The sequence below is a fragment of the Aedes albopictus genome, chromosome 1, assembly GCF_035046485.1.
Source record: "Aedes albopictus strain Foshan chromosome 1, AalbF5, whole genome shotgun sequence".
Lineage (NCBI taxonomy): Eukaryota > Metazoa > Arthropoda > Insecta > Diptera > Culicidae > Aedes > Aedes albopictus.
In genome coordinates this window covers 31,910,938-31,929,914 of record NC_085136.1, presented here as the reverse complement: position 1 = coordinate 31,929,914, position 18,977 = coordinate 31,910,938, and the positions used below count along the sequence as shown (strand labels likewise).

The window sequence follows — 18,977 nt, the reverse complement described above, 5'->3', positions numbered from 1 at the left end:
AGATAAATTAGGTAGATCGGATCCATCCGTTCTTAGCCATCTCAGTAAATTACTGTAGAATCACTTGGCACAACACGGGACCTAACGATGAGAGCGACTTACTCCGTCCAAGGGGAACGACAGACAAGGGGAATGTCACTAACCTTGGTTCACACCCAACAAATTTTATGTAAAAAAAAATAATGTTTTAAAAGCAACACATACACCAAAAATAAACAATCTCAACTGTCAAACCAAACGAACTTCGAAGCAATATTGCACACAAGCTTCCGTGCAAGATTTCAAAGAATGTTTTCCGCTCTTTTCCACATGGCACACTTCGATCAGCACCAGAAGATGCACTTTCGACTCTTTTTTACTACTCCCGTTTTTATCTCGAAACGTCATCCCGCGATGCGTCACGCGTGTTTATTTTTGTTTTGCCTGCGCCACCGTCGACGACGGTACGTCTCTCTATCTGCCGGTCGGTCAGTCAGTCAATCAGTATCATAGCGCTAGGAAAATCTACTACGTGTATGGTAGTAGCGGGATCGTCTGATATTTTCGTTCATTTTTGGTTATTTTTATCCGACTGTTGGTCGGTCGGTTATTCGGTTTATTGTTTGTTTCTTTGTTAGGGCAAGGTAGCATATTATTTATGTGGTTTTCCTATGTTTCTGTTCTTTTGTTTACGGTTTTCAAATAGAGTTCGTTGATCGGGCATGGTTTGGCCCTAATGGCATAATCCGGTGACATATCGGGACAGCCTCCGAAAATAGTTTGCAAAAATAGGATAAACCAATAGTGCAGGTAACCAGTGATGGATCGACTGAACTATCGAGGTATAAATTCATAATTTCCTGCGAATTTTCATTGAAGATCTTTCGTTTGGCGTCAGCGGAACCCGGAAGCCAAAAATAACGCACCGATGGCCTTGTTGGTATTCTTGATTGCAGCTGCCCACTGTGTCTACACGCCGTTTACCAAAGTGGAGGAGAGCTTCAATCTGCAGGCGATTCATGACTTGCTTTACCATCGGCTGAACGTGTCCCAAGTAGGCGTTGCGTTGATGTTGTCAATGGTAACGAACGTCACCGGAATTGAATTTCTTTTTTGCAGTATGATCATCTCGAATTTCCCGGGGTGGTCCCCAGGTCCTTCCTGGGACCGCTGTTTGTCACCTTTCTGGTGACGCCGGTCGCCACAGCGCTCGATTTCTTCGAAGTCAACAAATTCTGGATGCAATATGTCGGTAAATATAAACGGTGAACTTTTCACGCTGTCGACAACAGTTTGATTAGTTGACATTTACTCACTTTTCGCGAAAAATTGCAGTTCGCTTCGCTCTGGCAGCGACGGTGGTCTTCGCGTGGAACAAGCTTCGCATCACAATCCACAAGCGACTCGGCGTTTCCGTCTCGTTGTGGTACATTCTCATCACAATCACGCAGTTTCACTTTATGTTCTACATGAGCCGTCCACTGCCAAACATCATGGCCCTACCGCTGGTTCTACTGGCGGTGAACTACTGGTTGACACGAAATGTCAAACTATTCATTGTCTGCTCCGGAGCCGCCATCATCATTTTCCGAGCGGAGTTGGCCATGCTGCTGGGATTGTATCTACTCTATGACTTGTACTACAAACGAGTGCACTTGGATGTTGTGCTGAAAACTGTAATCATAGCAGGCGTTCTACTCATCGTTTTGACGGTGACGGTGGACACGTTCTTCTGGCGCCGCCTACTGTGGCCCGAAGCGGAAGTTTTCTGGTTCAACACCATCCTCAATAAAAGCTCCGAATGGGGTACCTCACCGTTTCTGTGGTACATCTATTCGGCGCTACCACGTGCCATGGGGCTATCGTTGCTGTTTGTCCCTTTCGGACTGGTCCTGGAGACCCGGATCCGATCGTTAGTCATTCCCGCGGTGGTGTTTGTACTGCTGTTCTCGATGCTGCCACACAAGGAGCTACGCTTCATCATCTACGTGTTTCCGCTGCTGAACGTGGCCGCTGCTTGCGCTTGCAATAGGATGTAAGAGTAGCTGCGCAAATTTTCTTTCAAAGTACACTGATCAAAATTTTCGGGTTTTAGATGGATTAATCGAAAAAAGACAATCTTCAACAAGTTCCTGTCGTTTGTGGCCATCGGACATCTGTTTGGCAATGCGTTCCTGACGATGTTTTTGCTTTTAGTTGCCGGGACCAATTATCCCGGAGGAGTCGCTATATCTAGGTGAGTATTTATAAATCTATAAAAGCGTAACAATCAGTGCAAATATTCGATGGTTTCAGGTTCCATCGGCTGGCAGCCGGAGAAACAAGCGTCACTGTCCACATAGACAATCTGGCGGCGCAAAGTGGCGTTTCCAGGTTCTCCCAGATCAACCCGGATTGGATGTAAGTATTTAGGTCGTTGGCTTTATATCACGTGGCATCCGTTTTCCTAGTGGAATCCGTGGTCCTAGTGACATCAATTGTTCTAGTGGCATCCGTTGTCCTAGTGGTATCCGTTGTCCTAGTGGCATCCGTTGTCCTAGTGGCATCCGTTGTCCTAGTGGCATCCGTTGTCCTTGTGGCATCCATTGTCCTTGTGGCATCCATTGTCCTAGTGGCAACCATTGTCCTAGTGGCTTCCGTTGTCCTAGTGACATCCGTGGTCCTAGTGGCATCAGTTGTCCTAGTGGCATCCGTTGTCCTAGTGGCATCCGTCGTCCTAGTGGCATCCGTTGTCCTTGTGGCATCCGTTGTCCTTGTGGCATCCGTTGTCCTTGTGGCATCCGTTGTCCTTGTGGCACCCGTTGTCCTTGTGGCATCCGTTGTCCTAGTGCATCCATTGTCCTAGTGGCATCCGTTGTCCTAGTGGCATCCGTTGTCCTAGTGGCATCCGTTGTCCTACTGGCATCCGTTGTCCTAGTGGCACCTGTTGTCCTAGTCGCATCCGTTGTCCTAGTGGCATTCGTTGGCCTAGTGGCATCTGTTGCCCTAGTGACATCCGTTGTTCAAGTGACATTCGTTGCCCTAGTGGCATCCGTTGTTCTGGTGACATTCGTTGCCCTAGTGGCATCCATTGTCCTAGTGACATCCGTTGTTCTAGTGACATTCGTTGCCCTACTGGCATCCGTTGTCCTAGTGGCATCCGTTGTCCTAGTGGCATACGTTATCGTAGCGGCATTCGTTGTCCTAGTGGCATCCATTGTCCTAGTGGCATCCGTTGTCCTAGTGACATCCGTTGTCCTAGTGGCATCCGTTGCCCTAAAGGCATCCTTTATCCTAGTGGCATACGTTATCCTAGCGGCATTCGTTGTCCTAGTGACATCCGTTGCCCTAGTGGCGTCCGTTGTCCTAGTGGCATCCATTGTCCTAGTGGCATCCATTGTCCTAGTAACATCCGTTGTCTTAGTTGCATCCATTGTGCTAGTGGCATCCGGTGTCCTAGTGGCATCCGTTGTCCTAGTAGCATCCGTTGTCCTAGTGGCATCCGTTATCATACTGACATCCTTTGTCCTAGTGGCATACGTTATCCTAGCGGCATTCGTTGTCCTTGTGGCATCCGTTACCCTAATGGCATCCGTTGTCCTAGTTGTATCCATTGTCCTTGTGGCATCTGTTGTTCTAGTGGCATTTGTTGTCCTAGTGCCATCTGTTGTCCTAGTGGCACCCGTTGGCCTAGGGGCTTCCATTGTCTTAGCTTTATCCGTTTTCCTAGTGGCATCTGTGCCACTTACATATGTATTAATCTCTCATTTCCCCTTTCTTTCGCAGTTACAGCAAAGAGGAGAACCTGCTACCGGGAGAGCAGCGGCTGCACCGGTTCGACTACCTTCTGACGGAAGCACGGGACAAATACTCGGACGAAATGCGGCTCCTGGGCCAAACGCACGAGATCCTCGAGTTTGTCGAGTGCTTCAACAGTATCGGGCTGCAGTATCGGTCGCTGCTACCGGTCAAAATCAAAACGAAACCGTGCATTTTCATCATGAAGCGTCGGGCGGGGGTGGACCCCCGCCGCATCCGGTTGAACTTCGATGACATTCTGGAGACGAGCAATCTCGGCGGGAGCGGATCGTTGAGCGATCCGGAGTTCCCACCGTTCGAAGTCGATGGAAGAGAGGAAGAAGGAGAAGATGAGGAACCTGAAAAAGACGAGGAACCAGAAGAAGATGAGGAAACGGCAGCAGAGGAAGAATTGGAAGAGCCAGACGAGGGAGAGGAGGAACAAGAACCTCAACAGTATACGAAACTGAAACGAAATGGCCGCGTCACGGCGCAAGAAGACGAAGAAGTTGCAACGAAAGAAGAACTTGAGGAGCTGGATGAAGTTGAGGAAAAAGAAGAACCTCGACGTTATTCAAAATCGAATGGAAATCGTCGAGGCAAGGAACGCGGAGGAGAGGAAACAGCTGCAGAAGAAGCAGAACTGGAAGATCTGAACCCAGAAGATGAAAAAGAAGTACCGCAGCGATATCCAAAGTCAAACAGAAATCGCCGCAACAAGGAATCAACCCTTAAACCTTTGCAACCGGTGAGGAAATCCACCTCCAAAAGCAGGATGAAAATCAAGGAGATTCTCGAGGAAAACGCTCACCTCCTGAAGGATGACGACGTGGGCGAAACGCGTGAACAGAAACGAGCCAAGATGGCTTCCTATCTGGCGAAGGCGTCCTCATCGACGCAGATCAAACCATCGCAGAAGACGCTGCGGGAGGAAAAACTGAAACAGATGGCTAGTGAGCTGAGCAAATTGGACTTCAGCGGGCTGTGCAACCTGGATCGAATGTCGACGCGGGAGTGTTTGCGGCAAATCATCGACGAACAGTACGGCGATGGCGATGAGGATGAAGGAGAGGGTGACGAATGAGAGGCGTAAGTAGGAAAATGGCTAGATCCACCGAATGTAGCTTTAAAGACAACGACATGAGAGACTATTAGACAAGGTGATACCAATATGACGATTTTAAAACAAAACTCTTGGTAGAAAACTAATGTTTTGGAAGTTATTTGATTCAGTGAGAAATCACGGCCAGGGGTAGGGTTTTTTTTTCTGCTAATCAGGACCTTGTGCGGCATTTTCCAAATAACATTTCCATGTCGATTGGATTCGAGGAGGATCTTGAAATCATAATAAAATTGTTTTGTCTTTCCTGTGATTATTAAAACCTTCCTAAAACTGATTGGAATTGTAATTTGTGCTTGGGAATAACAAGGGTTTATACTCACACATACATGGCATCTAAGCCGAAAAGAGAGATGAGTTTGTGAAGTGTTCACGGTGCAGCTTCAGAGTCAGTTTGGCTTTCTATTCCGCAGAACCATTACCTGTTCTGTGGCTTAGTTGATTAAAGCGCCGGTCTAGCGAATACGGAGTCGTGGGTTCGAATCCTACCAGAACGCGAGGTTTTTCACAAATTTCATCTCTCAGTTTGTCAATTAGCAACATTTCGTGCCTTCCAATTACAAGTTTTTTAATACTCCTTGAATCCTTCTAGAACTCCACAATCCCAGGCCTCCCCCTCCCCTCTCAAAACCATATCATCATCCTGAGTACCGTTAAACCACTAATAAACCACCTGATACCCTCTTGAGGCTCACTGAAGCGCCTTGAAAGCCCTCCGAAACCTCCCTAAGGCCACTGAAATCTCTCTAGAAGACCATACAATTCCATAAATCTGCTTGGCATTCCTGTAACATCCTTAAACCTCATGAAATGCTTCACGGCTGTGCGGTTAGCGGCGTCAGTCGTCTAGACGTTTCGAAAGCCTTGGAGTGTGGGTTCGATTCCTGCTCCAGTCGGGGAAAACTTTTCGTCAAACGGAAAACTCTTCACTGGGCCACTGGGTATTATGTGTGTTGTCCGTTGTCTCGTGTTAGTAATGTTCAGTTTGTGCAGCTTTTGGCTGAAACGGTGTTAATGTCTTTCTTTTTAAGTATCCTGAAACTCCCGGAGTCCTCTGAAAAGCCCTGAAACAACATGGAGCTTCCTGATATGTCCTAGAACGCCTTGAAATCTCTCTGAAACATCCCTGAAAATCCGTTGAAATGTTTTGAAACCTCCCTGAATTGTCTCAAAACTTCCTACTGGGATCCTTGAAATCCTATGGACTTTCCCTGACGCCCGCAAAAAAGCCTTGAAACTCCCATGAAACATGCCTGAATCTTTCCTTTCGCTTCATGGAACCCCCTGAAAATCTCATTACGGCTTTGTGGCTCTACCCTATTAAGCACAATGTCATTTGACATAAAGGAAAAATTTGGCAAAGCGGCCATTTTGCATAATGCTTACAAAGAAGGCTGCTCTTCGTTTTATGCCAAATGGGAATATGCCAAATGGCCGTTATGCTAAAAGGTATTGTGCCAATGTAGGTAGAGCTCGCTTTAAAACCCTTCTGAAGCCTCTCTCAAGTACCCGTAAAATCAAACCTCAAACCGCCTGCAACCATATAAAACCCCCGGAATTCAAAAAAATAAGAAGATTTAAGTCAGACTTCCAATTGGATTCTTTAGGGGTATCCGGATTATTGCATAATTGGATTCTCCGCCTCAACATTAGTCGAAATCCAAAATTTCATATTTTTTGGACTCCGGGAACTATTTTTAAAATGCATTTAAAGTTTATATGGGTAAATTTTTTTGTTCGGGTCGAACTGTCATTTTATCAATTCAACTGTCATTCTATCCACGAAAATTGAAACTGTTTTGTTAATTTACCAATCAAAACAAAGGTATTGGGATCCAATAAAATCACGTTATACTCAGAAAAACGAGTTCTTTCGATTAGGATATTGAAAATAGCAATATTTTATTCACTAAACAACCCAAATTGTCTACCCCTACTGTCAGCAACAGGGGACACTTCAGGGCTCGGTCGGATCTTGGGACGTAGCTTCCGGGAGACCGTATCCGGTATCGGCAACCAGGGACTTCCTTCCGAGAGGCGGATCGTACCAGATGCCAGCGATCGGGGACTTCTTTCCGGGAGACGGACCGTATCGGATGCCAACAACCAGATTATGTCGCTGCGGTATTTCTATTGCGGATTTCAGGGGTCAGGTTCAGTTCGGAAGTCTTGACTTGGGAGGACGAATTTCGGGACAGGAGGTTTGAGTTTTTCAGTTTTGGTGGTTTGGGTTTTTTTTTATTGCATTCGCTTGAAAGTTTTTGAATTAATGACAGATTTTTTTTCTTCACATGGCCACCTATGTCCGTTTCATGGTCATCATCATGACCTCGTTGCTATCGGTAACACCTACCTATAGGGCACTGCATTGTTTTGATTTTGTATGGGATTCTGACGTTTCTTGGCCTTGTTGTTTACAAAGTATCTGTAAGAGTGAAAGAGGAGGAGAGAATTTCATGCAGTGCCCTATTAGGTACTCTAAAACCTCTGTTTTCTGTAAGCAATTTATGCCTCTCTTTCATGCCATGCATAAGAAAAGAGAGAGGCATTCAGTGCCAACATTGTACATGAGAAAATGTAATAATGACCGTAACTACGGCAACGGTGGCCGGGGATGATTTAAGGGCAGGGCAAAAGGATGTTTTAAAATGGAGGGCAATATGACGTTCTTTTAGGTCGTTATTGTTTAAGAGAGGATTTTACATGGGTTTCGAGGATATTTCAGATGTTTCCAGAAATTTCGGGAGGATTCAGTGGCGCTTGATGGAATGTCAGGGTGCCTAAGCAGGTTTCAGTTGGTTCCAGGGGTGTTCTAGAGATGTGATGAGCGTTTATCAGAAGCGTTTCAGAGGGTTTAGTGGGCATACAGGGGGGTTTCAGGAGTATTTCGAGAGGTTCCATGGGATGTCGGGGATATTTGAGGGTTTCAGGAAATTTCAGGGGTCATAGAATGTTTCAAGGGGTTTTCAGGGACGTTTCAAAGTCTATCAAAATGGATTATATTAAAGCCTTTCCGGAGAATATCGGGATTTCAGAGAGGTTTTAGGGGGTTCCAGAGGTCAAGGGAGATCAAGAAGATTCAAGGGGGTTTCATGGGCGTTTCAGACATTCTCGGAGAGTTCCAGGAGGGCTGTAAGCGCTTCAAGGTCTCTCAGGGGAGTTTTAGAACGAAAAGTTTATAGAAGCTTTATAGAATTTCAGGAAACTGTGCTGCTTCAGGTGGGCTCAGAGGGTCTCATGATCGTTATAGGGAGTCTGGGAGATATATGGTCGGAATTTGAAAGTTCACATAAGGAAGTCGGATCCAAGTCAAATCTAATTCAAATCCAAGTTAAATGTAATACAAGTTTATTCCAAATTCAATTCAAATCAAATCAAAATTTGAACTAAATAAATTTAGTTAAGATCGAATGTCAATCCAAATCCAACCCAATTCCATTGAAATCGGAATCCACTAATTCAATTCAAACCCAAAAACTGCAATCCAAATCTAATCCAAGTTCAATTCAATCATAATCAAATTTTAATCCAATCCCAATGTAATCTAAGTCACTATCGTATCCAATCCATCTTCATTCTGAACCCAATTCGAGTTCAATCCAAATTCGAATCAGATCCGAAATCAATCCAAATGTTATCATTTGTATATCCATCATGAATCCTACCTAAATCTAATTCAAATTCCATCCAAAGCCAATCTAGATCAAATCAAAATCTTATGTTAAAACAACCAAAATTGATTTGGAATCTGAACCCAATTAAAATGCAATCCAAATCAAGTCCAACTCCAATGAAATTTGCGTTCAACATGAATCCAACCCAACTCCAATCAAAATTAATTGAAAATCAAAACCAAATCTTACTCAAGTTCTATACTAATCCAATCTAGATTCAATTCATATGCTGTAGGCGCGGCGGTGAATACTGGTAACCCTACACCCAGCTAAAGCCAAGTAGAGGATCAGTTGAGAGTATAGAAATGGAAGAGAAAGATTGTTAATAGTTAACGAAGTGGTAGAATTAGAATATTAAATTGAAACTGTAGTTGGAGGAATGGTTTGAAACCTAGCGGAAGGAAACACTGAGAAATTGTGAGTAAAAGTGTAATAATTATAAGTGAATTGAAATTAAATAAAACCCTTTAGTTTAAGCTGATCAACGAAACCACGACTTTTCGATCTGCTGTAAAAACAGTGTCGCGATTGAAACCCTCCCCGCTCCAACATATGCAGTTCAAATCCAATTCTAATTCCATTTATAATTTTATACATTTATGATCCATCTCCGAGTCCAAATTTAATCTATTTCATATACGTACATATCAAGGTTCATATTCAATATAAGTCCAATCAAAATCAAATTCAAATACAAATACAGTCCAAAACCAATTAAAATTCAATATAATTTCTATTCAAATATGAATCCAATTTAAATTCAAGCCAAATGTTATCCACAACCAATTCAAACCAATTCCATATCTAGTCCCGAGTCTAGTCCAAATCAAATCCACTCAGAATATAATCGAAATTCAATCCAACCCCAATTAAAATACAATCCAAAACTAATCAAAATTCTATCTAATTCAAATTTAATCCAAATCGAATCCAAGTTCAAATCCAATTTTTCTAATCCAAGTTAAACTCGATCCAATCCAAATCAAATTCAAACTTTTAATCAACATAAAACCAACTCAAATCCAAACTCAACCCAATCGAAATTAAATTCAAAGCCAATCCAAATCCAAACAAAATCCATTTCAAATTCAACCTAAATCGGTTGGCAACAAGAAACCAGTAAAACTTATTTCAAATCCAAATCCGATTAAATTTGAATCTTATCATAATGCAGTCTAAATCCAATCGATATGTAATGCAAATTAAAACTAAATCCAATTTAAAGTCAATCCATATCAAATCCAAATCTTATCAATTTCAAATACAACTCTAATCCAAATCCAATTCAAATTCAAATCGAAGCCAATACCATTTAACTCAATCCAATTTATGAACAATGTAAATCCAATCCAAATCCATCCCATTCCCAGCGAACTCAAACCCATTCCATATCTAGTCCATCATAGTATAAATCAAATCCAACCTGTATCTAGTAAAAGTTTAATCCAACTCCGATTCATATCCAATCTAAATCCAACACCAAGTAAAACTCAAACCCATTCCAAATCTCATTCAAATTCAATCCTGTTTAATTTCAAACTGCTTTGAGTGATTAAATTCCAACCAATGTTCCAACTTCAGTTCAAATGTAGACCAACATTTTTTAATGTTCTTTTCACTTTTCTTAAACTTTTTTTGTTCGATTTTTTCCGAAATGCTTTCCGGGCTTCTTTTTGCATTTGCGAAACGGTTTCTTCCTGCAAAGCGTCCACTCGCGCCGGCAACTATTATTCTTTTCGCTAGGTGTCCTTCTTACATTTTACATAGCGTCTATAGGCTAATGTAGATGACCCCCAATTGTAGAGGCGCTTGATGAGATACATGTTTGTTTACATAAAAAGGTCGATTTTTTATCGTCAAATTTTACTCAAGAAGTTGCTATTTTCCATTTGCAATGGCTTCCATTATCATCATTCTTGATGCCCACGCCGACAAATACCGGATAGGCCAGCTAACAAATTTCATCTGAAAGAGAATTATATTTTCTTTCCAAGTGGTCGTTTGTTTCTCTACGATGCGGAACTCTATACGAAAAAGTGGAAAAAGTGCACCTCTCTTATGCTGCGCCGTGGCACTTTTTGGCGGAATCACGTTTTTCGTAGGGTTCTCATTCCTGCCACCTGATGCGGAGGGATCGTTAGCTTCCGTCAGATTTGCCCATATGCACCAGCTAATACATTTTTTTTTTCGCTAGGTGTCCTCTCGCACCTGCGAAACAACTTCTTTTTCTGCACGGCGTCCTCTCGCACCGGCGAATACTTTTTTTTTGCTAAAGTGACCTCTCGCACTTGCAAAACAATCACATTTAGCACGGCGTCCTCTCGCACCGGCTAACACAATCTTTATCTTTTCGGCATTCTGTCGCAAGTCCAAGAGCACTGACTGAAACACATTTTTCCTGCATGTTCTTCCTCATTTTGCAGATTTGTTCCGTTCTTGAGAGTCCAGCTGTCCACTATACTTACATAATCCAGGGAGTACCACGTTCTACCGGCTACGCCATTGTCGTAAACCGAATCCAAACACTGCTAAATCTCCGCGGGTACGGAGCGCAGCACGAACACGTCCGTCCGTCTCAAAATCCGCCAAAAGAAGCACGAGTGAGCGAAAAACCGAGGAGGTCTAAAGGTTCGCTTTCTTCGTCGGTTTTCTTCATGCTCGTCGCATCTGTCATTTCACAGATCCGTTATGTCGACTGTCAGTGTTGGCAAATGCACTAAAAGAAATTTGCAATTTCAAACTGAATAATTTTATACTTCAATTTTCGATTAAAGGCTTGATAATTATTTTGTACTTCACTATATCTACTACAGTCTTCTTAGCAGCTTACGATGGAGCTTTTTTAGCCCTAGTCGAGCATTGGTTAGAATGCGGTAGGCGGCATATTGTTTCATCTGCACTTCAATTAATTAATTTAGTACTTATGTCTCCAGATAGCCTAGTGGTTAAGGCTATAGAACGCCAATCCGGAGACGGCGGGTTCAATCCCCTTTCCAGTCGGGAAATTTTTCTCGACTCCCTGGGCATAGTGTATCATTGTACTTGCCTCACAATATACAAATTCATTCAATGGCAGGCAAAGGAAGCCCTTCAATTACAGTCGACTCTCTACATCTCGATATTGAAGGGACCATCGAGATAGGGAGAGATTGAAATGCAGAACAAATTTGTAATGCACACTAGTCACTAGTCAACAAACAGATGTCACTTTGCTTTTTCAGAATGTTTGCACCCACGAAATGAGATGAAATGAGCAACCTGCGAATATGGGCATATCGACATATGGAGAGAAAATCTAGAACAAAAACGAACGAGATCGCATCGAGATAGGGAGATATCGAGATAAAGAGATATCGACATACAGAGAGGTAAAATGGATGCAGGTTGAAGGGACCGATCAAACCATCGAGATAGGGAGAGATATCGAGATGTAAAACATCGACATGTGGAGAGTCGACTGTAATAACTGTGGAAATGCTCAAAAAGAACACTCCCAAGTAACACAATTTGTTATAATTCTGTATATAATACATGTTTCATACAAACGTCCATGTTTTGTTTCAAATATGGGAAACGTATTTTCATACACTTATATAACCGAAAAAGCGCAAAAAATGGCGGCTTATAAAACATCTTTGATGTTACTGAAGATGTTTTTCAATACATTATTATAACATAAAATTATGTATCGATTATGTTCTCAGCAACATCATAACAACTTACTTATTGCTGGCACGAAATTAATATTTATTGGCCACGCACAGCAAATAAATATGGCATCTATTATAAATGCAGTATTTAGTGATGGTTCAAAATAATTATCGGGCCTTACATTTCGTTTGTAATTTGCCATCTCGATGTTTGGGCACTATGACTTAATTTCATGTGCCGTTCAAAATTTGTGGTGAAATAAGCACTTTTCCTCGTCATAAATTCATTCGCTTTCCATCGGATTGGAAATAAGAAGAAAGTTTTTTGACATCTCTGTGGTTTGTAAGAAATTTTCAAACACATTTTCAGACATGCAACATGGTGGCTTCTTGTCAAAGTACCGTCAGAATGTTTTGGGATGTTATTATCAATTATGATGTATAAATGATGTTCTTTTAGACTGTAGAACTTGTCTTCGTTATCAATAAGGAAATTATATTATTTCATTACATATTTAAAATGTTCCAGATGGATAATTATTGGCAGAAATATCAGTAGATGAACAAACGGCGATATATATAAATATGAGTGTGAAAAACTTTTGAGCAGGCACTGTAATTGGTCTGGCCTGTTATACGGAAAAACTCAAAGTTCTAGAAATACGTTCAAATTACGACTATTATACATCTAAATAACATGTTTGTCGATTACCACTAGAATCGAATGAAATACATTGAAAAAACATCATAGCAACGTATTTTGAACGTCTACTTCTCAATAGCATACGACGTTGTCATTTTTGGTTTTGGATGACCTGTTTTGAACATAGGTATAACAATAACAAAGTTTGAGTGCGTTTCCTAGAACGAATACCAATTAATTGTTTTAGTATGTTTCGCGCGATCAAAAGTAGTGTAAAAACTGTGCTGGTAAGTGAGATTTAGCCGCCACGTAAGTACCCCCAGTGATTTTTAGGTGACGAGAGGCCTGCCATGCAAATAAATTTGAACGGTGGCGCCCATCTTTCGAGCCATGGTGACTGTGGTCTGCTTGGTGGTCTGCGCCAAGTTTTCTAGAGGCTATTAACATACCCATCTGTAACCCCGTTTAGCATACTTCTAGCGGGATCAAACCGCAAAGCATAAAATAAAAGTTGCTATCGTATTTCGATTGCCTTGAATTTTTAAGTGAAAGAGATGTTTCTTAAATAGTGATCAAGTCAGTGAGAAGAGCTATCAAACTGGTAATGTTGTACATTAACGTATTTAGTACGTGAAAACAACGTTTTAATAACATGTTTGAGCTCAAAGGTTATAACTATGTACTACTGATGTTATACATATCATCTTCAATTGAAGCAAAACGATGACACAAATATCTTGTGTAAACAACGTTAAATTTACGTTATTTCAACTTGTAACGAGGATGATAACATTTTTCAGTAACTTGTTATTGCCAAACACAGTTATAACATGATTTCAACATAATATGTGTACAAATACGATTATAGGACTATACTACAACATCTTTTTTGAAGTTTATTCTCAAAGATGTTTTCTGTGTTACTTGGGTAAGTTGAAGCGAAGCAGGCCAAGTCCCAGTGGGGACATAGAGCCATAAAGAAGAAGAAGAAGTACTTATGTGCGGCGAAGTCTCAGCAAGTCTCATTGTTAGCCCTTTAAGCAGCCAGAAAGTTCCATTCGGAATTTTATAAGAACTTCGTGGAACTTGAAAATGCATTTTGTTATGGGAAGCGCAACTTTTGGTTACTTGGGATATCACAAGCGTCAAAGCGGCCAGGCCTACTGCGTTGTATTTGTCGCAAAGATGCTTCTTCGAAGTGCCCCGACTTTTGAACGTTTGTGCTTTCGTCGAAGCAAATCTCGAATCTACAGGAAGATATGGATACGGAGAAACTCAAGTACTTGAATTACATATTTTTCAACTCACTTCAAGTAGACCTTTTTTTTGTATCTCCGCTCTCATCCACTCTCATTGTTGTTGACAGAGAGTGAAGAGCAAAACAACTCAACTTCGGTTCGGTGCGGGAGTCCAAAATTTAAAAGGGGGTCAGAGAGTCTTGAGGCGTTATGACGGACATCATAAGTATTCAAGGTGGTTGGGTCTCAATTGCTCAGAGGAATGTTTTGGTGTATCTCAGAAAGATTAAGGAGAATTCAGAGCTTTTCCGAGGGAACTTCTAGAGGGCACAAAAAAAAACTCAAAAGGATTTCACGGGATTTAAGCGAGTTTTAGGAGTGAATCAGGCGGTTTCAGACATGATTTAAGGAGTCACAGAAGGACTCTGGAACGCTTCAGTAGATCCAAGCGGTTTTTATTGAACGACGGCTTTAGTAGGTCACAGTTTTGTTGAAGAAGGTCTCAAGAGGTTTAGGGGGGTTTCAGGAGTATTTCATGGGGACTCCGGAAGATTCGAGGGAGTTTCAGGGGGTTTTATGGGGCATCATGAGCGTTTTAGTGAATTCTTAGGGGTATTTTAAGAGGTCTGGTTTCGCTTGGTCTCAGGGAAGTTGGGGTGGTATTAAGGGTTTTCAAGGGGTTTGTTTGTTTTTTTAGGGGTGCTTTAGGAGGGTTTAGGTGAGACCTTGAAACCCCCCATGAAAGCCCCCTCAAGTCTTCTGAAACTCCCGGAGCCTCTTATGACACGAATGCCACAATAATGGTAAAGTGTCGTTAATAAATAGTAATAATCCCGGAGCCTGCTGGAAATCCAGGAATCTCTTGAAATATCATATAACGCCGTAAATCTCCCTGAAAACTGAAACACAGAGAAACAGACGTAACACTTAGAACAAATTATATTGAAAATCATCGTCACGAAATCGTAACCGCCCCATGCTAATCATGCCATGTTTAGACAAGCCACCCCTAGTTGGCGGTAGTGAACAAACGTCAAACAGGAGCAAAAACGATGCCAGCGCCACGACTGGTCAATTGACCAATTACCGAAAATTTGAATCAACCGTTAACCTTCCGTAACTCGCGTGGTTGGCTACCTGCGTCAGCGTGATGCTGAGTATTTACAAAAAGCGAGATTTTTTCAACGTGTTGTATTGAGCTTCTCGAGAATTTTTAGCATTTCGACAAGTTTCTCTTCGACCTCTAGGTTGTGCGCCAGGGTATAAGGGGCTGTCCATTAATTACGTAAGGGTTTATGGGGAGAGGGGGGGTTTAAGAAATCTTACGCGCCATACAAAATTTTTTGAGTTCTCATACAAAAAATCTTACAAAGGGGGGAGGGGGTGTCAGAAAATCTCAAAAATTCCCTTACGTAATTAATGGACAGCCCCTAATGTGTTTTGGTCACTTTGCGACGATTAACTCAAATCCGCACACCAGCGCACAATTTGCGCGCCGATTGCCTTTGCGCCAAGTTATTCACTAGCCAAATCACTATTAATCAGTGGTTTAATGAGGTAAAAGCGTTGTTACCACCAATAATATCTTTGTTGTACCTTATTTCCAGACATTAGGAAGTTCAATGTTTCAGACAAAAAATGGATCCGAACCCTAAGAGAAATAGAGCTCTTGGCGCGAACCATTTTGACACTTGTTTATTTACATTTTGTATGGCGCACAACCCGGCGCATGGGCTGTCGGCGCACAAGTTGTTGGCCAGTATGCGGATTTCAGAAAAGATTCGCAATATAAAATACAACAGCGCGATCGCTCGAGGGTTAAGAAGGTAATCGATGGGAAGCGAGTAGAGTGTGACGTCTGTTTCGGTTCTGAAAGCCGCTGGAATACCCCTGACACCCCCTCAAGAATTTGAAATCCCTAAAATAGATGTCATGGAGGATGGTTGAATGGGCGATCTAGGGGTTGTTAAGTATCACGAAAAGGATTTTTCATGGATTCCGGGGATATTTCAGGTATTTTCAAGACATTTCAGGGAGATGCAGAGATCCTTCGTGGAAGATTAGGGTATTTAAGAAGGTTTTAGGAATGTTCCAGGGATATGTCAGAGGGTTTCAACCTAAAATTCAGGGAATTTTCTGGGGCGTTCCATAAGACCTCGTGAGCATTCAGGGGGTTTTAAGGGCGTTTCGGAGGGTTTCAGGGGTCTCAGAACATTCTGAAGTTTTCCAAGGTTTTCAGAGGCGTTTCAGAAGGGTTTCTAACAAGGGGCTAGTCGCTTGGAACATTGTGCCAAGAGGTGCCAAGCACACCGTCTTATACGCTGTGTGGCACACCGAGGCACTCTGAGGCACAATTTTGACACTTGAGTTTGGGTGAAAAAACTAGGCAACCATGTACATTTGGCCTGCAAAATGAAAACAAACAGTTGGTTGTCTTGGTAGTTGCCAAGCAAAATCTGAATCATCAAGCAGTGGCACTTCGGGGCACACTGAGGCACAATTCAACACCTGGTGGCACACTGAAAATAATTGGCACAAGTAAAGATGTGCTCAGCGACTCCCCCTTGGTTTCTAAAGGCTTAAACCTGGAATCATTCTGGAGACCTCAGGGTTTCAACAGGGCTTCAGGGGGTCTTGGGGACTTTATATGAGGTATTAAGAGGATTTGACCTCCCTCTTTCATGGGGACTATTTAAGAGGGATCTCTGGAGGATTTAGAGAGGTTTCAAAAGGTCTCAAAGACGTCTCAGGGAGTTCCAGGAAGATTTTAAAGATTTTTGGGTTCTTTGAAGATGTTTTGCTCTTTCAGGAAGCTTAGGAAGATTCAGGGGAACTCGGGGATTTCCCGAAAGGTTTGAGAAATCTCATGAGATTCATGGGGGTATCAGGGGATATCAACGGGATATTAGTGGGATTCAAGAGATTTTAGGAAGCGTTGCAGGATTTGTTTTATCTTTTTATTATTGTGACTTTTAGTGTTATGCTAGTCCTTCACAACAGATTTCCAGACATTAGAAATGACGAGAGGCTTATGAAGTTTCAGGGGTCTTATGTATGATATATGACCCCATAGGGTTTTAAGAGCGTTTCAGTGTGTGTCATAATGGCTGTATAAACTTTTTTCAGAAAATTTCGGGTGAGTTTCAATTGGGTTTCAGGAGCATTCAGAGGATCACGGGAGCCTTTTACAGAATTTCATGACGATGCGGGGGGGGGAAGGGTCTTTGGAAGATATAAGTAGTTTCAGTGGGTCTCAAGGGCGTCACAGGAGATCTCAAGAAAGTTTCAGGGGTCTCAGGAAGATTCAGAGGGTTCCGGGGTTTCCCGGAGACATTTCTGGGTGTATCAAGAGAATTCAGAAGGGTTTCAGGAGCGATATATCGTTATGCCTCCATTACGCCTTCAATATATTTTATTTTGTTTTTGTAAGGTTCTTTGAAGATTAACAACAAAGCTTTGCGACGGAGGCATGGGGTGTTATGGGGTAAAACCAAGTACATCATTCGGAAGACTACACATTTCCAATTGAAAAACATATGAAAACTTTGAATTTCCTTTAAAAATCGCTATTTCCAGATGAAATACAAATTCCACAGAATCACAGAGAACAGACGTTTAAGCTCGAACAAAAATACGTCGAAATCGTGTGTAAAGGATTTAAGTGTACCTCAACGCCACCAATGGAGACTGACCCACATATAAAGTCAATTTGACGATGGCAGTGTTCATCGTTGAAATAAATAAATAAATAAAATTAATCAATAAAAACGGTGAGCACTGGAAACAAAAATGACAACACAACAATGTAAGTGATGGGACGCTGGCGCTACGCAACGGGAGAACAACGACATACTCTGATATGACCGTTACAAAGTTTTACACAAGGCAAAAAGCAAAGATAGACGTCTGTTCTCTGTGATAGAATCTTGCATGCAAGTTTGAAGGCTAACTGGATATCGTTAGAGGCAGGCTTTAGGCGGTGTCAGGGGCGTTTAAGGGGATCTTAGGATAATTCAGGGTGTTTCAGGAAGCTCCAGGAAGTCACATTAGGATTCAAAAGACTTAAGGATTTTTTTAGAGAGATCAGAGGGCTTCAGGAGAAGGCATCTTAGAGGGTTTCTGTGGAATTTCAGGGCGTTGTCATGCGGTCCCATGAGAATTCAGGGAGTTTCAGATTCAGTGGTTTCAGGAGGATTGTGAGCTGTTTCAGAAGGTTTCGAAAGCATTTAGGGGGCCTGATAAGTGTTTCCGGCAATCTCAGGATGTTTTAGAACCATTTCCGAAGGTTTTTGGGATGCTTAATTTAGAGGAGTTTCAGAGGGTCAGAGAGGTTTCCAAAGGGAAACGCCCCTTATCATGCGAGCGTGTCGTGTACTGAGTACATGCATTATGATAAAGGTGGTACAAGACGCGACTACTAGAGGGTTAAACACCTTGAAACGTCTCTGAAAGGGCTTTAAGCCATCTAAAACAAGTTTCAAACTTCCTTGAGACCTCCTGGAATGCATGGGAACTTTGCTATATCAGCACTGTTACGATGTTACTCCTTTTGTTATCACTTCAAATTATACAGTTTTGAAACTGGACTTGGATGTCTTTTCTCTGCGGTTCCGGTGTACATACTTGGATGAAGGTTTGGGTCCTTAGTTATGATACGGTTGCCGATTGCCACATTCCAGCTAGGTTTCTGGTAGGAATCAACTGGTATGACGTTGGACGTGTGTGCTTTGACAGCATACCGATAAGATTGATTATCGCTATTGTCGATTAGCTGTCAAATAATACACCGGCCAAATGTCATAATGATTGATCCTTGCCAGAAGCCGAAATCAAACATACAAGATGAATAAACAGGAAAATAAAGGCTAACGACAATAATAAGGAAGCGGAATCAAG

General features: G+C 42.2%; 1 protein-coding gene across 4 annotated transcripts; it reads left to right on the top strand.

The window, feature by feature from the left end:
- Positions 1-407: 407 nt before the first annotated feature.
- LOC109428475 (probable Dol-P-Man:Man(7)GlcNAc(2)-PP-Dol alpha-1,6-mannosyltransferase) lies at positions 408-4,965 on the top strand. 4 transcript variants are annotated; one of them, XM_062844322.1, is made up of 8 exons: positions 408-443; positions 686-789; positions 859-1,033; positions 1,099-1,231; positions 1,315-2,014; positions 2,075-2,215; positions 2,275-2,379; positions 3,745-4,965. In XM_062844322.1, exons 3-8 carry the CDS (start codon positions 908-910, stop codon positions 4,838-4,840), a joined length of 2,301 nt encoding a protein of 766 aa, XP_062700306.1. In that variant the 5' UTR covers positions 408-443; positions 686-789; positions 859-907; the 3' UTR covers positions 4,841-4,965. The 4 variants fall into 4 exon arrangements, with proteins under 4 accessions (XP_062700306.1, XP_062700305.1, XP_062700307.1 ...); XM_062844321.1 differs by having other exon boundaries at positions 437-518; XM_062844323.1 differs by lacking the exon at positions 408-443 and adding an exon at positions 465-513.
- Positions 4,966-18,977: the final 14,012 nt, after the last annotated feature.